This window comes from Podarcis erhardii, assembly GCF_964252035.2.
Source record: "Podarcis erhardii genome assembly, chromosome: 10".
Taxonomy (NCBI): domain Eukaryota; kingdom Metazoa; phylum Chordata; class Lepidosauria; order Squamata; family Lacertidae; genus Podarcis; species Podarcis erhardii.
Genome location: NC_138500.1, coordinates 5,699,741 through 5,726,976, shown reverse-complemented (window position 1 = coordinate 5,726,976; position 27,236 = coordinate 5,699,741). Strand labels below are relative to the sequence as shown.

The following is a 27,236-nucleotide window of genomic DNA, read 5'->3' as shown; positions in this document are numbered from 1 at the left end:
GTAAGACAGAGTTGTTCCGCCTGGCCTTTGGCTTGGAATCAACTTGATCCCCTTCCCCTCTTTCCTTTTTGCTTTCTCCTTCTGTGATGGAACTCCTATTTGGGGACTTCCCTGGCTTTTTTCTGGCCCACGTAGGACCAGTCTGGATAGTTAGCCTTGGTGAAGACTTGATGTTTTCATCCCCAAAAAGTTTTTGATTGAGTTTCCACTGAAATGAGGCTGCATTTTAATGTTTTGATGTTGTATTTTAATTTTGTTTTTAAGCTGTATTTCAAATCAATTGTTTTTATATTTGGTGTTAGCTGCCCTGAGCCCGGTCTTGGCTGGTGAGGACGGGGTATAAATAAAACTTATTATTCTTATTCTTGTTCTTTCCAGCCCACAGACTTCATCCTGGTCTTCAGTGACCTTCATGTTTATGCAAGCATGTTCAGCGTGGTCTTGATGAATTACATCTTTATGGATGGCAAGTGTGACTACTTCCAAGGTAAAGGTGGCTTACGAGCTGCAAGTTCCAGTCCTGCCTGCTGGGGGGGGGGGCTACTCGGACCCAGAAGACCACTGCCTCTGAGCTAAGTTGGGCTGTGTACTTGCTGTAACCTTTAAAGGACATTCAAAATGTAATCTCCACGCCACTCATCTCCAGGTGCTGGGAATCGTAGATTTAAGCAATCTTAAGGGTATGTTCAGAAGGGATGCGGTTGGCGCTGTGGGTTGAACCACAGAGCCTAGGGCTTGCCGATCGCATGGTCAGCGGTTCAAATCCCTGCGGCGGAGTGAGCTCCCGTCGTTCGCTCCCAGCTCCTGCCCACCTAGCAGTTCGAAAGCACCCCTAAGTGCAAGTAGTGCAAGAACATGGCTAACCTCCTCTTCTCCAGGCTAAACATGCCCAGCTCCCTTAGCCGTTCCTCATAAGGCATCGTTTCCAGGCCTTTGACCATTTTGGTTGCCCTCCTCTGGACACGTTCCAGTTTGTCAGTGTCCTTCTTGAACTGTGGTGCCCAGAACTGGACACAGTACAGTACACTTTATAGCGGGAAGGTAAACGGCATTTCCGTGTGCTGCACTGGTGCCGGTTCACCAGAGCAGCTTCGTCACGCTGGCCACGTGACCCGGATGTGTCTGCGGACAGCGCTGGCTCCTGGCCTCTAGAGTGAGATCAGCTCACAACCCTAGAGTCTGTCAAGACTGGCCCGTACGGGCAGGGGTACCTTTACCTTTACCTAAGGGTATGTTCAGAAGGTCAGCAGTTTGAATCCCCGCGATGGGGTGAGCTCCCATTGCTCGGTCCCAGCTCCTGCCAACCTAGCAGTTTGGAAGCACATCGAGTGCAAGTAGATAAGTAGGTACCGCTCCGGCGGGAAGGTAAACGGCGTTTCCGTGCGCTGCTCTGGTTCGCCAGAAGTGGCTTAGTCCTGTTGGCCACATGACCCGGAAGCTGTACGCCTGCTCCCTCGGCCAATAAAGCGAGATGAGCGCCTCAACCCCAGAGTCGGCCACGACTGGACCTAATGGTCAGGGGTCCCTTTACCTTTAAGGGTATGTTCACATCAGCAGCTTAAAACGCAGCAAAGTCATTTCAAGTTTTTCACCGAGTGCGAAGTTTGTCACCTCCCAAGGGATGCCTTTGCCAATGCACAGGACCTTTTGGGTTTCCTCTGGCCATGAACCTGTCATCTGCGCAGGTGTGCTCATCTGTGCATGCGCAGCGGCCGTCTCAAATGTTCACACAGTACAAAGTGAATATGGCTTAAGTTTTCTAGTTGGATTGAAGCTGCGGTTTTTTTGGGCGGGTGGAATCATCCAACAGCAGGATTTGTTCAGAAACGGCATGATCAGTATAGATCGTGGGTCGTGCATCGTGTGTGCGGCTTTAAAAAATAATCTAGCAGTGGGAGCACACTGGATGCAGAATAAGCCTTGTTGAATTTATGGCCTGCCCTTTATCAGCAGATCCTAAGTTACAAGAAAGTGCAATCCAGAACGCACCAACCCCCTCGCTCTCCAGGCTTCAGGAAGCTATCCACAAGCCTTCGGAGCCCGGCGGGAGTTCCCGCCAGGCTCCCAAGGCTTGCAAATAGCAGCCTGCAGCCTGAAGCTGTTTTAGCTTTGGGATGGCTGCGCAAAGCCTCCGCAGGGCAGCGGGGTGAAGGCACCCCACTGCCCCGCAGAGGCTTGAAAGTCTGTCCCCGAAGCCTCAAGCCTTTAGAGTGCAGCTGTGCTCCAAAGGCTTCAGGGATCTTTGAGGCTGGCGGTGGGGAAAGCAGCGCTTCCCCCCACCGCCAGCCCCACAAGCTCGGGGGGCAGCGGCAAGGCTGCACGCAGCCTTTGCACTGTCCCCTGACCTGCTCTTGAACGCACCTTGAACGCACCTTGTTTTAGAGGGGGAGAAGAAAAAAATTTTTTCCCCCCTGTTCTCCCCCTCCTATGGTCCGGTGCGTCCTATAGAGTGAAAAAAACAGTACAGTGGTGCCTCGCAAGACGAAAATAATCCGTTCCGCGAGTCTCTTCGTCTAGCGGTTTTTTCGTCTTGCGAAGCAAGCCCATTGACGGCTTAGCGGATTAGCGCTATTAGCGGCTTAGCGGCTTTTAGCGGCTTAGAAAAAGGGGGGGGGAGTCGGAAAAACTCGCAAGACATTTTCTTCTTGCGAAGCAAGCCCATAGGGAAATTCGTCTTGCGAAGCACCTCCAAAACGGAAAACCCTTTTGTATAGCGGGTTTTCCGCCTTGCGAGGCGTTCGTCTTGCGGGGCAGCACTGTACTTTGCCTTGGGTATGGACTTTTGATAAGTATCAGCAAAGGAAAAAAAGTAAAAGAAAACCCAAGGTGAGCAAAGTTTATCTACTGGTGAAAGTTTATCTACCGGTGAATCTACCGGCCTTCAAATCGCCAAGAAAAGATGTCTCATGCAAACGATGACTTGGACCCCCCCAATCTTTCCATGCTGACCTGCTCTCTCCCCCCGTAGGCACCGTGCTGGTGATGGTTTACTTCATCCTCCTCGCAGTGTACTTCTTTGCTCCTTCTCCCGCCGGATGCTGATGCCTCGCACCGCGCTGGACCCCATCCTCCCGCCGCGGAATGTGCCTTTCGCTCAGGGACTTTAAAAACCGCCGCCACTACCAAGGAAGGTTTTTCTGCTGCGTCTTTTCAAGGTGGTGGTGGGAAGCCTCTCTCAGATTCCTGCCAGCTTCAAAGCTTGTTCCCCGACACGTTGGGTGTTTTTAAATTGAAGAGGCTGAGCTGGGAACGGCAGAAGGATGTTGTTGGAAGCTGGATGGACGGGAGCAAGCAAGCAAACTCCTTGCTCCTTTCCACGCTCCAAAAAACTGTCCGAGATTCCCGACAGCTCCAACGTCTGCCGTTTTCTCGAAGGCTCTCGCTGTGTTTGTGACTTTCTGGGGTTCTGTTTGCTCAAAACGGCTAGCTACCTCATGTCCCAGTGGCGGTGGTCGAGGTGGTGATGGCAGGGTGCTCCCAAGCAAAGCTGCCTCTGGCCTTGACTCCAAGCACAATAAAAGATGCCGCTTCTGAATACGTCTCCCAGTTGGCTCTTGAACTTCTTTTCAGTAGCTCTGAGTCGCCATCTTATCTCAAGAGGGAGGCTGTGTGGTCATGGAATACCGTATATTTCGCTCCATAAGACGCACTTTTTTCCTCCTAAAAAGTAAGGGGAAATGTCTGTGTGTCTTATGGAGCAAATGCGTGGTCCCTGGAGCCAAATTGCCCAGGGGCGAAAAGCAGATTGTGCTTTCTTTTTTTGAAAGAGGGAAGGGGGTGTTGAAACAAAGCCGCTGAGCAGCTGATCGGCAAGCGATCAGGAGGGGGATAAGGGACTCTAGCGATAAAGGAGGCTCCCTGGGAGGGAGGAGGTAAAGACAGCGAACTTGCAAGGAGAGGAGACAGGAATACTAAAACAAGCAATGAGGAGAGAAATTAGAAGAAAAGGAGGAGCAAAAATTTGCTCCAGCTAAGGAAAAGACATTAAGGCAAACAAGAGGGAAGGGAGTGTTGAAAGGATACAGCTGATCGGCAAGTGATTGGGAGGGAGATAAGGGACGCCATAAAGAAGGCTGCCTGGGAGAGGGGCGGTAAAAGCTCATGGATCCTCAGGATTTTTGCATTGGGTCACCCCAAATTCACCATCAGATCACATAGCATGTCCATGGCTACAGCCTGCACCCAAAAAACCACGCTTCCACTGTTTTGTGGGGCCGCAATGGCGCAAAAACGTGGTTACAAAGCACAGACCCACATGGATCCTCAGAATTTTTGCATTGGGCTACCCCAAACTCACCATCAGATCACATGTCTGTGGCCACAGCATGAACCACAAAATTCATACATCCACTGTTTCGTTCAGAATATTTTTTTTCTTGTTTTCCTCCTCTAAAAACTACCGTATTTTTCCTTCTATAACACGCAGATTTTTTCTTCTAAAAAGGAAGGGGAAATGTCTGTGCGTGTTATAGAGCGAATGTGTGGTCCCTGGAGCCGAAAAATCATGCAAAAATCAAATCGCGGCGCTGCACGCTGCACGGAGAAGCGAAACCTGAAAAGAGGAAGCGGCTGCTTTCCTGCATTCTGCCTCAGGGTCTTACTGCCCACCCCCCTCTGTTTCGTTGCTGTGTTTGCTGAAACGGAACAAAGAGCAGGGAAAGCCCCTCCCCTCCAGGCAAGCTTCGGTGCTGCTGGGGGAGAGGGAGAGAGAGGGGGGAAGGGAGAGAGAGGGGGGAGGGGGAGGGAGAGAGGGGGGGAGGGCGAGAGAGGGGGAGGGAGGGAGGGGGGAGAGAGAGAGAGAGAGAGAGAGAGAGAGAGAGAGAGAGAGAGAGAGAGAGAGATGGCTGGCTTGGGTGGGGGGAAACTTTTGCCTTTCTTTCCTCCCTCCCGTTAAATCCCTCTCCTGCATTCTTAGCCAGCTGCTTCTCTGCACACCCCTCTAATGTCCCTTCTTTGTTTTTCCTTCGCTCCCCACTTAAAATGTGGTTACAAAGCATGGATCCACAGGGATTCTCAGGATCCTTGCATTGGGTCACCCCAAATTCACCATCAGATCACATAGCATGTCCATGGCTACAGCCTGCACCAAAAAAATCACGCACCCACTGTTGCCTGGGGCTGCAATGGTGCAAAAATGTGGTTACAAAGCATGGATCCACAGGGATTCTCAGGATCTTTGCATTGGGTCACCCCAAATTCACCATCAGATCACATAGCATGTCCATGGCTACAGCCTGCCCCCCCAAAATCACGCACCCACTGTTGCCTGGGGCTGCAATGGTGCAAAAATGTGGTTAAAAAGCATGGATCCCCAGGGATTCTCAGGATCCTTGCATTGGGTCACCCCAAATTCACCATCAGATCACATAGCATGTCCATGGCTACAGCCTGCCCCCCCCCCAAATCACATACCCACTGTTGCCTGGGGCTGCAATGGTGCAAAAACGTGGTTACAAACCATGGATCCACATGGATCCTCAGGATCTTTGCATTGGGTCAGCCCAAATTCACCATCAGAGCACATAGCATGTCCATGGCTACAGCCTGTCCCCAAAAAATCACGCACCCACTGTTGCCTGGGGCTGCAATGGTGCAAAAACGTGGTTACAAACCATGGATGCACAGGGATTCTCAGGATTTTTGCATTGGGTCAGCCCAAATTCACCATCAGATCACATGTCTGTGGCCACAGCATGAAGCACAAAAATGATACATCCACTGTTTCATTCAGAATGTTTTTTCCCTTGTTTTCCTCCTCTAAAAACGATGTGCGTGTTATGGTCAGGTGCGTGTTATAGAGCGAAAAATACGGTAGGTATGTCTTATGGTCAAGTGCGTCTTTTGGAGCGAAAAGGTCTTATGATACCTTTCCCCCCCTCAGCTGGTCCACCCAACCTCTGAGAGAGAGAAAAAGTGGTGTGGTGTGGTTTTTTTTTGGGGGGGGGGGTTGTGAATGATCATGAAAGTCTAGTGCAGTTTCCCAAACTTAATACAGAACCATCAGAAACAACCACTGGGCAGCCGCTTTGTTCATCAATCTCGTCCGCCGTTACTTGACATTGGCTTGCAGGATTTCGGACATTTGCAGCCCTAACTGCATATGAGTTTGTTTTTTACCGTATTGGCCCGAATATAAGCCACACTTCTTTTTTCCAAATTCCGACCGTGAGAAGTTATAAGTGCGGCTTAAATTTAAAACCTTACAAAAATTGGCTTTTACAGTATCACTGCTGAAACAGACATACGGTAAAATGGAACTGGTGTGAGTGCCTGCAGAATTTTAAGGGAGCGGCTTATATTCGAGTGTTGTCTCCCACCCCCCTTGAATTTTAAAGGTGCGGGTTATGTGTGGGTGCAGCTTATATTCGGGCCAATACGATATTTGTTTTATTTATATCTCTCTTTCCTTGCCAAGGAGCCCAATGTAGCAAACGGATATGCAATATAACAACAGAAAAGAAAGCAAAAACATTTTGAAACTGATTAAAGCATTCTAGAAGCTGTTCAAAGAGCATTATCCCATTCAGTGATCTCAGGGTTGCCAGGAAATGTATTTTTCAGAGACCCAATTGCCTGGCTAAACAGGAATGTGTTCAAACTCCTCCTAAATGTTAGTAATGATGGAGACAGGCACGCCTCTCTGGATCTGAATGACTGGCTTACGTTACTTGTTAGCGGCTCCCAATGGGTGATTCGTAGACCACCTGGGGGTCTGCGTAACCCACCCAGGAGGTCTGTGACACATACTCATCAGCTGTCCCAGACTTCACATTTTGGGGGGCTGTGCTCCCACAAAGGTCACATGACTGGTTTCGGAGTGCGGCGCTGAAGATGTGCACCCCATTTTTGTGCTGGGACAAGTTGGAGGGTACTGTGGCACCGTTCGCAGGACGAAAACTGCCACAGAGGTGTCAATGTTCTCAAAAGTAGGGGATCTACGGCTTGGCTTTTGAAAAATGGGAGGTCCACAGTACTTAAGAGCATATATTCATCAGAATTTCACCTGTGGGTCCTGCCAGGAAGGTAAGACAGTAAAATAAAATACAAAACCTTTTCCCTGCCACTGGGTTAGACTTCCTCTAGCTAGGGTTTCTCTCTCTCTGCACCTGAGGAAGTACAGATTGAAAGCCATGCTGCTTCTCAGCTGAGCTTGCATCCTGCATGTCTAAATGACGCCAGAACACAGCCATTTGATAGAGGCAGTAGAGTCACAGGAAAACTTCCTGCCCCTTCAGGCAGGAAGAAGGGGGTTCCACACTTGAATACTCCAGCATAAAGAACACAAACAGCAAAGCAAAGGTATGTGCGATTTGCCTTGATCACAGAGGACTATTCAAACATGTCAGGCAGGGTTTGGAAAACCAGTGGCTATCCAGACATCGCTGGAACCAATCTCTCATAAATCCTGGGCAGCATGATCATGAATGATGGAACCGTTATCCAGCTGTTAATGCTGTTTTGTTTTCATTATTTACTTGCTTTTGCCCTGTATTTTATTCTCTGAACCACCCTGAGATCTTATGATGGGAGGACAGTATTTAATAAATAGATAACAGAGCCCCACGCCACTCAGGAACGCATGGTACGGGCATGATTCTGTTGCTTCCATGAACCAGGCCTCAGGTGTGCTTCAAGAAGAGGCAATGCAAGGCACAAGAGGGGTGAATGACTTCAGATACAGAAGACTGGAAGGCAGAGGGACATGAGATTATGGACTGAGCTCACCTGCTTAACAAACCATGGCTTAGTGCCACATGCTCAAGGACCACACCAGCTCAAAGACCCCTTTCATTCCACAATCCAGGACTTGACAATCCTGGTCAAGCAGGGAGCCGGTCTGTCTCAGCGTCCCAACAGCCAAGAATGGCTTACATCTGCTAACCTAGAAAACCATGGTTTGGTGGGAATGGCAAACCATGGTCCCAGCTACTCAAATGTTGAAACACAATGAAAGCTTGCTGCTAAAACAGAATTGGAAATCCTGGATCATGAGGAGGGGGAAACAGGGAATGAGATCCATGGTTTGATGCTACATGGGAATACTGTACAGCAGGGATCGCCAACCTGCGGCCCACAGAGGCCGTTTAACCGGCCCACGAGCCACCCCAGAACTGACGTCCGCTTGGTGAGTTCCGACGCGCTGCACTAAACTGGCGCAGCATGGCATGGGGACTCGCTTTTGCAGTGCCGGAAATCGTGTCTGTGCATGCACAGATGCTGGAAATTGTGTCTGCGCAGACGCCAGAAATTTCAGCCGCGCACGCAATCCAGCCCACGGAGGAATCTCTGCGGGACCGATCCAGCCCAGGCAAATTACCGTATTTTTTGCTCTGTAAAACTCACTTTTTCCCTCCTAAAAGGTAAGGGGAAATGTGTGTGCGTCTTATGGAGCGAATGCAGGCTGTGCAGCTATCCCAGAAGCCAGAACAGCAAGAGGGATTGCTGCTTTCACTGCGCAGTGATCCCTCTTGCTGTTCTGGCTTCTGAGATTCAGAATATTTTTTTCCTTGTTTTCCTCCTCCAAAAACTAGGTGCGTCTTGTGGTCTGGTGCATCTTATAGAGCGAAAAATACGGAAAGCTTGTCAACCCCTGCTGTACAGCATTGAGCTCCTATCCACTTCCAAAGAAAGCTGTGATACTCCCACCAGAATTTTAAAGAAGACAACTTGACAAGGACTACCAATAATATTTCATGTACAGTTGTTTTTTTAAAAAAACAAAAATTAAAAAGCCAGTTTCTCAGGCTAGGTATGACGCTTGGTTTGATGGCTGTTTTGGTATACATTCTACAGGACATTTCCGCAGCCATTTGGAACACAACAGTTAAGACACAGACATGGTTTCCTTTTCCAGCATTCTTTTTTAAAAGGCAAATACTGTCCACAGCAAAATGTCAGGCATTTTGCCTATGCTAAAGAAGAACAGAAACGCAGCGGTGACAACATGGCATTTCCTGCAAATGAAGGAGCAGTTAATATGAAGGTTTTTGTTTCGGAGGAAGAAGACAGGCCATAGAATGGGGTTTTAAAACAAACCAACTTGCAGGGGGTGGAAGCAAGAACTGGGGAGGCCAGCAGAGGCAAGCCCCCTATCTACGTAAGAAAAACTAGCGGATAATAACAGCTATTGCACAGAGCATGAATTTCCCAATCCTCCTTCACTTACACACTCTCTCATGCACACAAACACACATACACACACTTGCGACAGGAGAAAGAAAAAACAGCATCAGCTTATTCACAGTTCTCTTTCTCCGTTAACTCCTTCATTGTCAGGCATAACAGAAATGGTACTCGGGCAGCTCTCTATATCCTTTTCCTGCCACCATTCAGGATAAACTCTTGTGCTGAAGCCAGCCAGCCACATGGAAGTAAACCAGTCTTGGACTGGGCAGTTCAATATGAAAAGGCAATAAATGAGACGCGTTTCAGAAAGTCACAACACAAGGCGCCAGTCTTTCCAAACTGTAGCATCTGTAAGAAGACAGATCAGAGAAAGCCAGCTGGCATTTAGGCCTTTTCTTTTTTTAGAGAGGCAGGGGATGTGGCAAGAGCTACTACGATGGGTTCCCGAGTTAGCAGCCAGCCTTCCCCTTTCAAAACTGCTGCAAGTTATGGCCATCTTACAGAACAGTAACTAGGAGAGACTGTGTCACGCCGTCCGCCTTGCCTTCCTGCGACTACAAAGCATGCAGCAAAAGCAGTACAAATCAGCTGAGCGACAGCGTCTTTCGTTCACGATGTATTTATAGGTATCCATAAATTAAAACCAAAAAAAGCTTGACTTCCATAAACTTTAAAATAAAAATTCACAGAAGAAAAAAAAAGGCATCTGATGTATATTTGCCGAGTAAGGCTTTGGAGTCGGGTGTCGTCCCATCTCCTAGCAGCAATCCTCCGCAGTGCTCATAAATAGAGAGAGAAAAGGAGAGGGTGAGAGAGAGGAGAGGGGGAAAAAAGAGAGGGGCGGAGGAGTCACTTTTTTAAAAGTAGTGTTTGAAGAGCAGGTGCTTTCTCATTTCAAGCGCTCGATGAGTCCCTGTGTGAGTCCAAGGTGCAAAAGCTGCGATCTGGTGAGGTTTGCTAAGTGGGGGAAAAACCCCAGAAGCTTCTCCCAAGAGAGTTCCAAGAGGCTAGGCACTACCAGCCACATCTTAAAGAGAGAGCCAGTCCGTTTGTTCCGTTGGATGTCCACCACGCCTCCGTGGACGTACATGCAGCCGGCCTGTGTGGAAACAAGAGGGAAAAGGAAGATCACTGCTGGGTTTTCTTTTAAGCAGAATGGCAAGCACCTGGATTGCCTGTGAAGGAGAGATGCCATCCGGCCCCAAACATCGGTGATCAGCTTGACACCGAGGCTGAATTCTGTTTGCAACCAGAGGTAGCAAGAGGGCAGTGGGTGCTACAAGCCTGCCTGCCAGGTTGCCCGGTGCTTAATGACCTCAAGATCCTCAAGGGCAACTCATTTTGTAACTTGCTCCACATGGGGCTGCCCTTGAGACTGACCCAGAAACTCCAGCGGGTGCACAATGCCATGGCGAGACTCGTCCTTGCCAGGGATCACATTCACCCGGTGCTTTTCCAGCTGCACTGGCTCCCAATGGAGTACAGGATCAGGTTCAAGGTGCTGTTTTTAACCTTTAAAGCCCTATACGGCCCAGGACCCTCGTACCTACGGGACCGCCTCTCCTGGTATGTCCCACGGAGGACCTTGCGGTCTTCAAACAAAAACATCTTGGAGGTCCCGGGCCACAGGGAGGTTAGGCTGGCCTCAACCAGAGCCAGGGCTTTTTTGGCCGTGGCCCCAATCTGGTGGAACGCTCTGTCCCAAGAGACTAGGGCCTTGCGGGACTTGACATCTTTCCGCAGGGCCTGAAAGACGGAGCTGTTCCGCCAGGCCTTTGGCCAAGGCACAGTCTGACCCCCTCCTTCGGTAATTCTCATAGCACTCTAGCCCAATGGTTGCCATTAATTTGATTCTGAATTGATTTTAGAATGAATTGATTTTAGAATGCTGTGTTACTTTTATTGTTGTTAGCCGCTCTGAGCCCGGCTTCGGTTGGGGAGGGCGGGATAAAAATAAAATTTTATTATTATTATTTGTCCTGGGCAGCAGCCGGTGGGCCTGACGTGCTTGCAGAGAGCCAAACTGCAGAGAAAGGCGCTTTGCTCCCACCCTCCGCTCCTCTTACTCAGCCTGAATAGCACTGAAGACATGAGGCAGAACAGGGGTGGAGAACCTCCGACCTGCAGGGCATCCAATTTGGCCATTTCCTATCAAGCAAACGCCCACCTTCCCGCCCGTCAGCTGACATTGCTGGTTTAATCCTGCAGTGCCTGAGCGTTTGTGATCCCAGCAGCAGGATTTCATCTGAAGGTGGCTGTTCCAGGGCCATTTCCTACCCCCCAATGACGGTCTGGGTTGACAGAACTCCAGTATTTTCAAATAGCTCCCTCAGCTGGTTAATTCACTGCCCCCCCCCCCAGCTTCTTGCTGGCCATTTCTGTGCCACGTAGGACCTTGCAGAGAGGCTGGGCGCTGGCAGCTGCTTACCGGAGTCACAGCAGCACAGTGGAAATAAACTGGCTCTGGCATGACGGCCGGGAGTTTCACCCACTGGAAGGTCTGCAAGCTCAGTTTCCAGATGTCTCCCAGGATCACTTCTCCGTTGTATCCTCCGCAGACAAAGACATCTGAATCGAAAAAGGGCGCAGGGCATTAGGCATTGTTTTCCCACCATAAAAGAACACACAAGGAGGGTTTGCTCCGTTCTTCACCTGGTGCAGAGAGAAACTGCCGTTTCCACAACGGTTTCTCTCGCCAGACTTCCTCTGAGATTAATGTGCTCCCCCACCTCCATCTTTTCAAGGAAATACCGTACTTTTCCATCTATAAGACACCACCATGTATAAGACTACCCCTATTTTGGGGGACTCAAAGAAAACGGGGGAAGATGGCACAGAGTTGCTGAGCTTTTTTTTTTGCGGAGGATTGCCAAAAATCGCTCGCCCGCCCGCGTCGCAAAATCCGCCTCCTGTCTGTCCCATCGCCAGCAGAACCTGCCAATCGCCCACTCAACTGCTGGAGCGTCAGCCAATCAACACCACCCATTGACGCGGCAACTAATAACACGCACAACAACCACGGCAGCAACCAAGCAAACGCCCACCCTATGCACACTACCCATGTATAAGACGACCCCCACTTTTCAACATGATTTTAAAGAAAAAAACATATTCTACATGGAAAAGTACAGTAACTTTTAATCTTGCCTGGGAACCTAGGAATCATCTGAGGCCCTTCTTGATGTGCCCTCTCCCTGAGAAGCAACGCAAGAACGGACCTTTTCTGCGTTGGCTCCCCGTTTGTGGAATGCTCTCCGTAGGCAGTCTCATCTGGCACCTTTATTACATATATTTAGGTGCCAGGCGAGAAAGTTTCTCTTCAACCAGGTGTTTGGCTGAGAAACACCCTGTGGCTTTTAAAATGTGTTTGTGGGAGGCGTTTGTTTTTGTCTGTGATTTATTATGTATCCTGCGTTCTTATTTTGTATTTTTCTGTTGAGAAACGCCCCGGGATCTTCAGATTAAGGGCAGGATACAAATTTTAAAAATAACCCAGTGTATGCAGCGAGGAAGGCCCGGGTTCAAGTCTCCACTCAACCATTATAGCCTACCTTATAGGGCTGTTGAGAGGATGAATTGGGCGGGAGGGTTGTAATATGTATGTTTCCCTGAGCTCTTTGGACTCAAGTAATAGTTAAATAACTAAGTAATAAGCAAAATTCTGAATTTTCCCACATCCACCCACTTCCTTCCTGCCTGCCCACTCACCCTATTTATGGAACACTCTTCCCAGGAATGCCCCTTTGGCACTGCCAGACAAAGAAGTTTTTGTTCTTCCATGCATTTGGGCACCACCAACAATACATTGTAACATTAAATCCATTTTTAACCAAGTTTATGTGATTTTATTATTCTTTTTCATTTTGGTTGTAAATGGCACTGGGATATGGTGGATGCTCGGGTTGCGAACATGATCCGCGTGGGATGCACGTTCGCAACCCGCAGCATTCGCAACCTGTGTCTGCACACGCACGGGTTGTGATTCAGCGCTTCTGTGCATGTGCAAAGTGTGATTTTAGAGCTTCTGCGCATGCGTGACAGCTAAAACCCAGAAGTCACCCGTTCCAGTACTTCCATGTTTCGGCAGTCCGCAACTCGGAAAAACGCAACCTCAAGCATCTATAACACGAGGTATGACTGTACTCTTTCTTCTTCTTTTTTTAAGTGGGAAGTGACATGGACATTTGACAAACCAGAGTCCATTTGGAGGAAGTGGCCCCGGGGTATGATGTTTCTCCCCTCGAGTCAAACCAGCCTTCCATTTCTCTTGTGACAAGCTTTCCAACAATATGGCTGACCCTTCCACCCTCTGCTGTTAGAATGTTTCTGAACATGCTGAGTCACCGCAGCACCTCAAAGATGGACTGTTGTGTGCATACAGAAGTAGGCTCAAACGCTTCATCCCAGTTGGGATTTCACATGCCACAAACAGGAGCCTCTGCAGCTGAACGTGCCAAAGTGAGCCAGTGATTCTTACCATTTTTTATCTGTACACAACTGTGACATCTCCTGGCCGCCGGGAAATCTGTGGAACAAAAACCTGAGGGTGAGCGAGTGAAACTGAAGAGAAGACTGCTCAGTAAAGGTGGGTTTCTCATTATTGGGAAGGGGCCGGCCAGCCTGAAAAGGGGTTTAACATGAATTGCAAAGAATTCTTGTGCCTGGCTGCGAAACACTCATACGATCGTCCAATACCAACTGACCTTTAGCCATCCTTCAGTTTAATCCATATGAAGAGGTGAAGTCGAAACAGCGAGGGAGGAAACTGCCTACTCCTAAAGCATATTTTAGCTTGCGTGTGGATAAAGATGAAAAACCCCAGAACAAAAAAATAGTGCAGTAGCACCTTAGAGACCAACTAAGTTTGTTCTTGGTATCAGCTTTTGTGTGCATGCACACTTCTTCAGATACACACTTCAGTGTGTATCTTCAGTGTGCATCTGAAGAAGTGTGCATGCACACAAAAGCTTATACCTAGAACAAATTTAATTGGCCTCTAAGATGCTACTGGACTATTTTTTTATTTTTGATTTCGACTGCGTCAGACCAACATGGCTACCTATCTGAAGCCTAAGAACAGTTTGTGCTCACTTTACAAGCGCTCTGGAATGCCCATTGAAGAGAGGGTTGTGAGAGCAAACCAATTAAAATGACCAGAGGAAAATAATCTGAACTGAAGTATGTTGAAAGGCCACCTGGCCCAAGGAGCCTTCATATCAAGAAAGGTTACAAAAGCCTAACTATGGGCGTTGAGTCAAGTGGAATCACTAAATCTGAGCTCTACATGAATACAGTAAACCCACAACGTATGTGCATATAATTTGTGTGCATTTAAGTGCTTGGCTAAATAGATAATTAGGGGACAGGCATCTGGGGGAAAAGTCACTGGTTTTAGGCATGATTTCTGGAACATAACCCTTCTTGAAAGTTTACTGTACATTTTAAAAAGTGTTTCTGAGATGTCAGATTTCCACAAGGCACCAGAATCCAAAGAGAAATACTGTGGTACCTTGGGTTAAGACCTTAATTCGTTCTGGAGGTCCGTTCTTAACCTGAAACTGTTCTTAACCTGAGATACTATTTTAGCTAATGGGGCCTCCTGCTGCCGCCGGGCCACCGGAGCACGATTTCTGTTCTCATCCTGATGCAAAGTTCTTAACCCAAGGTACTATTTCTGGGTTAGCGGAGTCTGTAACCTGAAGCACCTGTAACCTGAAGCGCCTGTAACCTGAAGGGTCCGTAACCTGAAGCACCTGTAACCCAAGATACCACTGTATCTAGTTATTTAAAAAATTAATCTGGAACCAGCTACTATACATGAGACCTGGAATTATGCAACATTTTTGGTGTATATTTCAGATCAATCTATGGGTTTAGTTTGGATTTTTAACAAAGAGTAAAGTACAGTGGTACCTCGCAAGACGAATGCCTCGCAAGACGAAAAACGGGCAAGACAAAAGAGTTTTCCGTCTTTTGAGTCGTTCCGCAAGACAAATTTCCCTATGGGCTTGCTTCGTAAGACGAAACGTCTTGCGAGTTCTTTTCCTTTTTCTTAAAGCCGCTAAGCCTTTAATAGCCGCTAAGCCGCTAATAGCTGTGCTTCACAAGACGAAAAAACCGCAAGACGAAGAGACTCGCGGAACGGATTAATTTAGTCTTGCGAGGCACCACTGTACAAAGGTTTTGAGAAGACTGACTTGTTTGCAAACTTCCTTTGAATCTCTCCCTGGGGCCCCCCACCAACATTTTATTTCTGGCTACAAATAGTTTTGTCTTTTCAACCCCTGCCAATATATGCTATTTTTCAAAAGCCTACCTTTTTTCTTATGAGGCTTTGTTGCAATTTCTTCCCAGGTGTTTGTTTCAAGGTTGTAGGCATGGATCTGAAGCAACAGAAATAATACAATTATATATATATTTTTTTAAATGACAGAAATGGAACAAGGCAAAGGCTGAACTCAAGGCCTCTGCCAGCAAATTCACCCGTCAAGCCCACTCCATCACCCCACAAGAGATTTCCAAGTTAAACAGCTAAGCGCTGGAAATTAGGCAAGAGGCTGACACTTGATTCATGATATCCGGGGGTATGGATTGTTGGGTTTGCAGAAAAATTGCCATATCATCTGCCTGCTGCCGAAGGGAAACTTGAGCTGTTATAATTCTGTGCGCCTTGGCAACCTGTCAAATGGCTCTTACTGTCAGAAAGTTCTTCCTGGTGTTTTAAGTCAAAATCTGATTTCTTGTAACTTCAGTAATAATAATAATAATATTTTTTTATTTATACCTTGCCCTTCCGGTTCAAAAACCGGACTCAGGGCAGCTAAATTTAAGACAATTATAAAGCAGCATAAAATACAGTATAAAAACATGAATAACAATAAAATTCAAAAATCAATTTAGGGGAAATAAGCATTAGATTATCCCCAGGGCTAGCTGGCTGAATTGGTCCTACTTGGGCCAGCGAGGAGGCCAGGGGAGAATTAGCTGTGGGGTCTCAGAGCGGGTGATCTTCATAAAAGAGGAGGGGGAGGGAAGAGAAGGGAAATAAAAGATCAGGCTGAATTCAAATTAAAGGCCAAGTGGAATAGCTCTGTCTTACAGGCCCGGCGGAAGGAGGTTAAATCCTGAAGGGCCCTAGTCTCATGGGACAGAGCATTCCACCAGGTCGGAGCTATTACTGAGAAGGCCCTGGCCCTGGTGGAGGATAGTCTGACTTCCTTAGGGCCCAGGACCTCTAAACTATGGTTGTTCATTGACCTTTTCTGCGGGGCATACCAGGAGAGGCGGTCCCGTAGATACGAGGGCCCTAAGCCACAAAGGGCTTTAAAGATCAAGACGAGCCCCTTGAAATCTTTCCGCAGGGCCTGCAAGACAGAGCTACACAGTCTGACCTCTAGAACTCTAGCCCAGTGGTTGCCATTAATTTGATTCTGAATTGATTTTAGAATTAATTGATTTCAATTAATTGATTGTGGTTTTATGTAAACTGTGTTAATTTTATTGTTGTTAGCTGCTCTGAGCCCGGCTTCGGCTGGGGAGGGCAGGATATAAATAATTTTTTTATATTATTATTATGTCAATTAACTCAACAGGAACTGTGCAAAAGTGTGGCTATGTATGTCAAAGGGGGCTTGCACAGGATAAATTCATCCCAGGTTGTGCCCTATTAGAGATACAGGTGAAACATACTGGGATTCCTCGTGTGCAAATCTTTGCAAATTTTGTCTTCATGGCACTCTGGTGGATGTTCCCCCTTGCAAGAGCAATGTTCTGAGATGGAAAAAAGGGTGACCTGCTATACAATCAATCAGAGCAGTGACTGGAACCCAGGACTCCCAAACCAAACCCAATTCCATTCACCAATCTGCATTATGTGCCAAATACTCAAGACCTCAACATTCTGCTATTAAAATTCACCAGCTCTGGTCATGGGCTTACTTTCTGATCTCACTAGCGAGAAATCATAGAATCATAGAATCACAGAGTTGGAAGAGACCACAAGGGCCATCAAGTCCAACCCCCTGCCAAGCAGGAAACACCATCAGAGCACTAATAAAAACTAATAAAAAGTATTTCGGTGGTTGATCCTATTACCTTGTCCAAGGAATAGGCTGTCCAAGACGTTCCCCCTCCTAAGATGTAAATCCTCTGTCCGTCATGTGCAATTTCATGTCTGTATCTGGAAAGACAAAGTCAAAATTATTTGTAGCTTCATCTGCCTGCTCATTTATATGTGTGTGTGTGTGTATGCACAAGTTTCTATCCCCTGTGGTGCATTCAGTTTTCTCAGTCTGTCAGCCAAGAATGCCATGCTATATATGAATCAGAATAAAAATAAAATATTATTTATACCCCGCCCTTCTGGCCGGGCCTCCCCAGCCACTCTGGGCGGCTTCCAACCAAATATTAAAATAAAATAATACATCAAACATTAAAAGCTTCCCTAAACATGGCTGCCTTCAGATGTCTGCTAAAACTCTGGAAGTTGTTGTTCTCTTTGACATCTGGTGGGAGGGCGTTCCACAGGGCGGGGGCCACCACCAAGAAGGCCCTCTGCCTGGTTCCCTGTATAACTTGGCTTCTTGCAGTGAGGGAACCGCCAGAAGGCCCTCGGTGCTGGATCTCAGCGTCCGGGTAGAACGATGGGGGTGGAGACGCTCCATCAGATATACTCGACCGAGGCCATTTAGGGCTTTAAAGGTCAACACCAACACTTTGAATTGTGCTAAGAAATGTACTGGGAGCCAATGTAGGTCTTTCAAGACCCGTGTTATGCGGTCCCAGTCACCAGTCTAGCTGCCACATTCTGGATTAGTTGTAGTTTCTGGGTCACCTTCAAAGGTAGCCCCACATAGAGTGCATGGCAGTAGTCCAAGCGGGAGTTAACCAGAGCATGCACCACTCTGGTGAGGCAGTCCGTCAAACATGCTAGTATTTTCATAGCAAATGTTTCCAAATTTAGGCATCCCAACTAAACCACACAAACCCTACCAACATCTGGAGGGCAGGGGGATGTGGCTGAAGAGACAGCCATTTTTTTTTTTATTGGAATTGACATTTTAATAAGAACGTCTATCGTGAGACTATCATTTTGAATGAGGAAGACTTGAGGCTGGTCACCTTGCAGCCAGTTTTACGCAGCAGGCACCACTGAGCAAGAGGCCAAGCTCACCTTTCCTCCGGCATGTCACAGTGCATGTTGTTTGGCTTCAGCTGGGTCCACTCCCTGGTGTTCAGGTCCAGCTTGTGCAGGTCTGTGCTGTAAATGTATCCTGTCGTGCCTCCGAATACGTACAAGGAGCCATTTATGATCGCCATCGCCTGGTAAGGGAGAAGAGGGAAGAGCTGCAGGAGAACTGAAGGGGCACCATAGGAAGGCAGCCGAAAGGCAGGGATCCTCTGAAGAGCATCCGTCTCCCCCTTCCCTGGATCCCCTTTGTCACACCACTTTGCTCCCTTGAAAGCCAGGAGTGACAGTATGCCACGGACAGCACTTGGTACAGTGGTGCCTCGCAAGACCAAAAGAATCCGTTCCGCGAGTCTCTTCGTCTAGCGGTTTTTTCGTCTTGCGAAGCAAGCCCATTGACGGCTTAGCGGATTAGCGCTATTAAGGGTCTAGCGGCTTATCGGCTTAGAAAAAGGGGGGGAAGGGGGGGAAACCCGCAGGAACTCGCAAGACATTTTCGTCTTGCGAAGCAAGCCCATAGGAAATTCGTTTTGCGAAGCGCCTCCAAAACGGAAAACTCTTTCGTCTAGCGAGTTTTCCGTCTTGCGAGGCATTCGTCTTGCGGGGCACCACTGTATTGCCAGGGCAATTAAATCTGCCTGTAAGTCTGATCTCATTTCCGTGAACTGATTTGAGCTTATGGTTGAAATGTGGTGCTGAAACACTGCAATGTGTACAGACACGGGGTGGGGGTAAGGGAACGGCCTATTGCCTTGGATGTATGGAAGATGGTTGTGGTACCTAAAGTTGAAAAGCACTCTGTACAGTGGACGCTCAGGTTGCGAACATGATCCGTGCGGGATGCATGTTCACAACCTGCAGCATCCGCAACCCACAGCGGCACGTCTGCGCATGTGCAAAGCGCAATTTAGTGCTTCTGCGCATGCGCAACCGCCGAAACCCGAAAGTAACCCATTCTGGTACTTCTGGGTTTTGGCAGTCCGTAACCCGAAAAAACACAATCTGAAGCGTCTGTAACCTGAGGTATGATTGTACATGCTCCAGCATATTCTATTTTTCTCTTTTATAGGGCTAAGCCATCAAAACCTTGGGCTCATAGGTGCTTCAGTATGCTTCATGCTCAGGAACTTGATAACTGCTCCCCATTTTTAGACCCGATGAGATAAGTGAGACCTGAATTAAGAGCACAGGCCTCTCAGGAATATGGAACCACTCTCTGTCCTTCAAGAGTCTGATGATAATAATAATAATAATAATAATAATAATAATAATAATAATAATAATTACAACCTGACCATCTGAATAGGGTTGCCCCAGCCACTCTGGGTGCCTCCCAACAAAATATTAAAAACACAATAAAACATCAACCATTAAAAACTTCCCTGTATAGTAGAATAGGGGCTGCAGTGGATGACAACCCCTCCCCCATACCTGTCCATAGATGCGGTTGGGCTTCTTCCCTCGACAGTTGAAGAGGGCCCAGCGCTTGTACTTGACGTTGCAGACATGGACGTCATTGCCATTGCTCTCGCCAAAGGGGATCCCGGTGCCGCCAAAGACCAAGAGGTTATTCCCATGCAACACAACTGGCAGAAAACAAGAATGCAGAACAAAACCTTTGACATCCAAATTTGGTAGCCCTCAACTGCACCTTGGAACAATTGTCTTCTCTGCTGAGCTGTTCACCAGTAACCAAAAGTATAGTGAAGGGATGGAGAGAGCCCTCTTGCCAGCAACACAGAACTAACAAGTTAAAGGTAAAGGGTAAAGGGACCCCTGACCATTAGGTCCAGTCGTGACCCACTCTGGGGTTGTGGCGCTCATCTCACTTTATTGGCCGAGGGAGCCGGCGTACAGCTTCCAGGTCATGTGGCCAGGATGACTAAGCCGCTTCTGGCGAACCAGAGCAGCGCACAGAAACACCGTTTACCTTCCCGCTGGAGCGGTACCTATTTATCTACTTGCACTTTGATGTGCTTTCGAACTGCTAGGTTGGCAGGAGCAGGGACTGAGCAACAGGAGCTTACCCCGTTGTGGGGATTCGAACCGCCGACCTTCTGATTGGCAAGTCCTAGGCTCAGTGGCTTAACCCACAGCGCCACTCGCATTAGCACTGTGCAGTAGAGCGTGAGCAGCAGACGGGTTCATGTGCAAGCAGTATGAATGGGCATGCAAATGAACAGACAAAGTATACTAAAGGAACCCGAGCAACTCATATTGCTTTTCAGTCAAGCACTCACACGGCAGCAAAAGGCAATAAAAGTCACTGACACTTCCCTGCAGACCTGAATTTCACAACAGAAAGTGGACTGCACTAATGGAAAAAACCCTGCAGAGCTGTGGATGAATCATGCAAAGTACATCCACCATGAAGACTTTCCGGGGGGGCAGGGGAGAGAAGTAAAGAGAAAGGACAGAGCTCCAGCATTCAGCATCCCCAGCTGTAGCAGTTCCAAAAGAAAAGGGAAGCGAGAAAGCCCTGCAAAAACCAACCCCATGGCCACTGCTGGGGTGATGGTGGCGGTAGTGCCACACCTCTTAAGACTCTTGGTAGCCACAACTGTGTAACATGAATTTATCCACAGTGCAGATCCGGCCAGCAACAATACGAAGCCAAGTCCTTCTTGGCATCTAAGCCTGGACTTTTATAAGACCCTATTTTAAGTACAGGAGTTACAAAACGGATCTCAAAATAGCTCACTCTAATCTTACTCAATTACTGCCCTTATACAGATGGGACAGCTGATTATTATTAAATTTGTATACCACCCTTTCAGGGCAGTTCACAACAAGAATGCTATTAAGGCTAGGAGTTACATTTATTACTACCGCAATAATTCATTCTCCTCCACTCACGTGACATAGATGCTAACTCTCGAGGCATGTAACCCTCTGTGCCCATTTGATGCCAGGTGCCGGTAGCAAAGTTGTATCGCCAAAGCTCCCTGAAGAGTGGGTAGTCTTCGTTCTCTGGCCCTCCGGACTCATCATAGTCAGGATTGTATCCTCCGAACACGTACAAGTTGGCATTGTCTGCCACACAACGGTGGCCGCTTCTGGCTGGTGGGACTCTGTGGCCTAAAGCAGAGAGACAAAAGATTTTCATGAACTAAGGCGGGACAGAATATATTTTGCAAAGCTGGGTGACGCAGCATAGAAAGATGGCAAAGGAGGGAGAGAGGTGGGCATCACAATGGATAAAGTCTCAGCACCAAGAAAGTAAGTTGCTCCAGTTCCATCCTGGACAAATTCCCGCGAACCCGTTTTCATTGGCGGGCATGGGAGCAGGTAAGTCATGAAAGTTTGGGTAAAAAGCTACAAGGAGATGTGGTGTTGTGTTGATCTACAAGAAAGAAGATTCCACCCAAACATTAGGAAGAACTTCCTGACAGTAAGAGCTGTTCGACAGTGGAATTTGCTGCCAAGGAGTGTGGTGGAGTCTCCTTCTTTGGAGGTCTTTAAGCAGAGGCTTGACAACCATATGTCAGGAGTGCTCTGATGGTGTTTCCTGCTTGGCAGGGGGTTGGACTCGATGGCCCTTGTGGTCTCTTCCAACTCTAGGATTCTATGATTCTATGATCTTCCAAACATTTCTGGCTTTCAATCATATTGGCTTGTGGGCTTCTCATATGTATCTGGTTGGCCATTGTGAGAACAGGTCTGGAAGGATTATTAGCTTGATCCAGGAGGCTCTTATGAACTCTCAACATTATCTGGGAGGGGTTTTTTCCTGTGGTTTTAGTCCCTCCTAGAAGTTGGTTTACCAAAAGTTGGTGGTAGAGGTCGTCTGCTCAACATTTTTTCCCCATCTGGGGTTCTATTTTGGCCCTTATGCTGTTTACCATCTACATGAAAATGCTGGGAGAGGTCACCTGCAGAGGCGCTGAATAAATGCCTGAGCTTGACTGCATCATTACGGGTTAACAAACTAAAGCTTAACCTTGATGGAACTGGAGCCCCTTTCAGACTGCCTCCTCGCCCCCCTGTGGCAGGGGGACAAGATCACACTAGCTGGCCTGATTCACAGTCTCCGTGCACTCCCTAGACATGCACCCAGCAGTAACATGAAATGGGGTTGAAGTACCTTGTTCATATGTGGTTTAGCTACATGCACATAAACCAGTATGCATTCAGGCGCCCTGTCACATTAACAACAACAAAAAGTGTGGCCTCGCTAACAAAGAACATTAACAAAGAGTTAGATGTGCTGCTGGTCAAGAGGACCAATGATGCAGGGATGTAGGCACAGCCCTGTCTTAATAATAATAATAATAATAATAATAATAATAATAATTTATTTATACCCTGCCCATCTGGCTGGGCTTCCCCAGCCACTCTGGGCGGCTTCCAACAAAATATTAAAATACAGTAATGCATCAAACATTAAAAGCTTCCCTAAACAGGGCTGCCTTCAGATGTCTGCTAAAAGTCTGGTAGCTGTTCTTCTCTTTGACATCTGGTGGGAGGGCGTTCCACAGGGCGGGTGCCACCACTGAGAAGGCCCTCTGCCTGGTTCCCTGTAACTTGGCTTCTCGCAGGGAGGGAACCGCCAGAAGGCCCTCGGCGCTGGACCTCAGTGTCTGGGCAGAACAATGGGGGTGGAGATGCTCCTTCAAGTATACAGGACAGAGGCCGTTTAGGGCGTTAAAGGTCAGCACCAACAATTGTGCTCGGAAACATACTGGGAGCCAATAAGGTTGTTTATGGTGTGACTGTGCTCTTAGATAGCCAGTACAGGTGATACTGTTTCCAGGAAAGAGTGCTTTTGCACATCTTAAACTAACACGCCAACTGCAACCAAACCTAGAGAGAGCAGATCCAGCTGTGGTTATGCATGCCCTTGTTACACCTGGACTTGCATTACAGTAACAAGCCTTGCATCAGACTCTCTTTGAAGGATATAACAGGACTCTAAGTGTGTTCAGTTGATGCAGCAAGGAGTCGTCAAGAGTTCTGACAGGCAACAAGTTCCTGAAGTGTGTTGCTCCACTGTCATACCACCTGAACTAATTTTCTGATTTCTTTCCAGACCCAACCCAAAGTGCTGAGTACCATTTTTAAAGCACTGTGTGGCTTGGAACTCTGATACTTAAAAGACTGTCTCCTCCAAGGTGAGTTCACCTGTTCACTCAGGTGATACTGACTGACTGCTCTGGGCATTCCACCATCAGAAGACTGGTTTGTGGTGGCACATGAGGGAAAAGCATTCTCTGTGGCACACACACATTATGGGACTTCCTATTCTGGCTGTGTTTCAACAGCACCTGAAAAACTGGCGGTATCAGCAAGCTGGTCAATGTCCAACTTTCCTTTACATTTCCCCTCTTATATACTGCACCTGATTCTTTTAAAAGTTTTAGTTGCGCTTTTGACAGTTAATGTAAGCAGGAAACAGGAAGTATATAAACATTTTAATAACCGAAAGTGCAATTCTATGCATTCTTGGGGTAAATACCAGTGAGCACCATGGGATTTATATCCAATAAGCACGCAAGGGATCAAGCAGCACGGTTCCAATGTAATGAACTTGGCACTGTTTTATGGGGTGGAATTAGTCACGAACGACGGGAAAGGTGCCAAAAGCTTGTGTGGCATACTGGCTAAAGCTATGAGTCAGGAAAGCATTGGAAGACACAAGACCTACCCACCTTGGAAGAATGGCAGATGCAAGTAATGGACTACATAGAATTGGCAGAAATGACTGGCAGAATCCGAGACCAGGGAGAAGAGTTGGTGGAAGAAGATTGGAAGAAATTTAAAATCTATCTACAGAAACACTGTAAAATTATTGAATGTTAATGACGTTGGAATGAAACGAAGTGGTTCTAGTAATAAGGTAAAACAAGAATATGCAAGAATGGATTGATATTAGATGAAAATTTGAAGTTATAATATGTGAGGATAAACAATTAAGGGTAAACTAAGAGGGTATGAATTTGCTGAACAAATTTTTAAATGGAATACAAAAAAGGGAGGTGTGAGGAAGTCATGAAAATAAGTAAATGAGTGGTAAGATATTAGAAAGAGGGATTTTCATTTTTTCTCTTTATGTTAAATTTTGGGTTTTGTATTTTTTGTGTGTTTTTCGTTTACTGTTTTGTAACCCTTTTCTTGTTAAAAGTTTAATAAATATTATTTAAAAAAATAAAAATAAAGCTATGAGTTAGGAAGTCCTGGTCTCACCTCTGTCAGGAACTCATTAGGGGGCCTTAAGCAAGCTGCTTGACCTCTCCCTTCACCCCAAACCAGCAAACCGCAGAGGCAACAACGCCAGGCTACCTTGCTGTTCAGGTTCAGCCAAGGTGCTGTACACAAGTTGCAACGTACTGTACAGTGGTACCCTGATTCTCAAATTTGATCCGTTCCTGAAGTCCGTTCCAAAACCAAAGCATTCCAAAACCAAGGCACGCTTTCCCATAGAAAGTAATGCAAATGGATTAATGGACTTTTAAAAACAACCCCTAAAACAGCAATTTAACATGGACTTTACTATCTAACAAGACCATTGATCCTTAAAATGAAAGCAATAAACAATGTACTGTAGTCACACAATCAATCCATCAGCAACTGAACTGGGTTCCACACAGTCAGAAAAACAAAACAAAAAGAGCTGCAAAAAAAAAACGCAAAATAAAAAGCAAAAATAGACCTCAGCGTAACACTCAAAACGGAAGTGTGGCACTCACATCGGAAGCGTAACACTCAAAACGCAACACGTTTGACTTCCGAAAAACGTTCGCAAACTGGAACACTTACTTCCGGGTTTGCAGTGTTTGGGTTCCAAGTTGTTTGAGTACCAAGGCTTTTGAGAACCAAGGTGCCACTGTATACACACACACACATGAAGCTCACCCCAAGGCAGTGACTGCAGCATCAGGCGACCTTGCAGAGCTGCTGTTAGGGATTTACACACGGGGCTCCCTACATTGTGCACGCGCAGGGCGAATGTCACCTGAGGAGGCTCCCCAAACACCCCTCCGTAAAGCCCTTATAAGCAGATCAGACCAACGTGGCCCCAGCGAGCTGCTTCCAACGGCGGTCAGCCAGAAGCCCCCAATCAAGCACAAGACATTCAGATTCAGCATATTTGGGGAAAGCGCAAAATATGGTCTGAAGCTCAACATCAAAAAAACTAAGTTCATGGCCACTGGTCCCATCGGCTCCTGGCAAATAGAAGGGGAAGAAATGGAGGCAGTGAGAGATTTTATTTTCTTGGGTTCCATGATCAATGCAGATGGTGACAGCAGTCACGAAATTAAAAGACGCCTGCTTCTTGGGAGAAAAGCAATGACAAACCTAGACAGACCTTGCCAACAACGGTCCATATAGTTAAAGCTATGGTTTTCCCAGATGTATGGAAGTGAGAGCTTGACCATAAAGAAGGCTGATCGCCGAAGAATGGATGCTTTTGAATTCTGGTGCTGGAAGAGACTCTTGAGAGTCCCATGGACTGCAAGAAGATCAAACCTCTCCATTCTGAAGGAAATCAGCCCTGAGTGCTCACTGGAAGGACAGATCCTGAAGCTGAGGCTCCAAGACTTTGGCCACCTCATGAGAAGAGAAGACTCCCTGGAAAAGAGCCTGATGTTGGGGAAGATGGAGGGCACAAGGAGAAGGGGACGACAGAGGACGAGATGGTGGGACAGTGTTCTTGAAGAGACCAGCATGAGTTTGACCAAACTGCGGGAGGCAGTGGAAGACAGGAGGGCCTGGCGTGCTCTGGTCCAGGGGGTCACGAAGAGTCAGACACAACTAAACGACTAAACAACAACAACAATGATGTAGGGAAGTGAGAGCTGGACCATCAAGAAGGCTGATCGCCGAAGAATGGATGCTTTTGAATTCTGGTGCTGGAGGAGACTCTTGAGAGTCCCATGGACAGCAAGAAGATCAAACCTCTCCATTCTGAAGGAAATCAGCCCTGAGTGCTCACTGGAAGGACAGATCCTGAAGCTGAGGCTCCAAGACTTTGGCCACCTCATGAGAAGAGAAGACTCCCTGGAAAAGAGCCTGATGTTGGGGAAGATGGAGGGCACAAGGAGAAGGGGACGACAGAGGACGAGATGGTGGGACAGTGTTCTCAAAGAGACCAGCCTGAGTTTGACCAAACTGCGGGAGGCAGTGGAAGACAGGAGGGCCTGGCATGCTCTGGTCCAGGGGGTCATGAAAAGTTGGACACGACTAAACAACCACCATTCGTGGTGGGCAGCGGGGCTCTGGCTCTGGCTCTGGCTCTGGCGGCGGCGCAGGCGCAGACGCTCCCTCCCTCCCCCCCCCCACTCACCGCCTCGGCCCGGGCCCGGCGGGAGCCTGACGAAGCGGTTGAGGAGCCCCCCGCGCGGAGCTTGAGCCGCGGGCCCGTTCCCGCCGCCGGCGCCGCGCTGCCGGTTGCCGTCCCAGCCCTCTCCGTTCCCCGCCGACATCTTGGCCCTCCTTCCTCTTCTCGGCTCCCTCACAGTCGCCCAAACGGAGCGCGACGTGAGGGGCTGGAGGAGGGGGGGGCAAACCAGAGTTTCCCGCCGCCACAGCCAATAAGCGCCGGCCTTGCACAGCGCCGGCCAATCGGAGGCGCGGTTGTTGGAGAAGCGGCTTGTGCGTCCCTGCGCGAGGAGTGGGAGGGGGAAACAGGAGTTTCCCGCTGCCATAGCCAATAGGCGCCGGCCTTGCACAGCGCCGGCCAATCGGAGCGCCACGTGAGGGGCTGGAGGAGGGACTTGTGCCTGCCTGCGCGAGGAGCGGTGGGGGGAACAAGAGTTTTCCCGCTACCACAGCCAATAGGCGCCGGACTTGCACATCGCCGGCCAATCGGAGGCGCGGTTGTTGGGTCGGCTTGGAGGAGGAGAGGCGAAAGGTGTGGGCGACGTCGTCGTGGAAAGGAGGGGGAGGCGGAGGTAGCCAGGCCAGAGCAATCGCTCGCAAGATT

At 48.0% G+C, this 27,236-nt stretch overlaps 2 protein-coding genes and 1 long non-coding RNA gene across 3 annotated transcripts in view; 2 read left to right on the top strand and 1 right to left on the bottom strand.

Moving 5' to 3' along the window:
• LOC309351805 (uncharacterized protein) overlaps positions 1-3,535 on the top strand; it is a 50,475-nt gene extending 46,940 nt beyond the window's left edge. Inside the window, exons 19-20 of the mRNA XM_081879788.1 lie at positions 379-487; positions 2,969-3,535. Of these exons, the coding sequence (XP_081735914.1) occupies positions 379-487; positions 2,969-3,042 (183 nt within the window). The 3' untranslated portion in view covers positions 3,043-3,535. The remainder of the gene's footprint in view (positions 1-378; positions 488-2,968) is intronic.
• Positions 3,536-8,250: 4,715 nt separating this feature from the next.
• LOC309352077 lies at positions 8,251-8,708 on the top strand. The gene is made up of 2 exons (XR_014161090.1): positions 8,251-8,318; positions 8,580-8,708. It is a non-coding gene; the product is annotated as an uncharacterized lncRNA (long non-coding RNA).
• A 1,021-nt stretch (positions 8,709-9,729) lies between these two features.
• Positions 9,730-26,790, bottom strand: KLHDC10 (kelch domain containing 10). The gene is made up of 9 exons (XM_081880093.1): positions 26,598-26,790; positions 21,170-21,391; positions 19,745-19,899; positions 18,299-18,447; positions 17,221-17,305; positions 15,443-15,509; positions 13,604-13,651; positions 11,555-11,694; positions 9,730-10,225 (listed from the first exon to the last, which is right to left on the bottom strand). The coding sequence occupies exons 1-9, from the start codon at positions 26,734-26,736 to the stop codon at positions 10,016-10,018; spliced, it is 1,215 nt and encodes a 404-aa protein (XP_081736219.1). The 5' UTR covers positions 26,737-26,790; the 3' UTR covers positions 9,730-10,015.
• Positions 26,791-27,236: the final 446 nt, after the last annotated feature.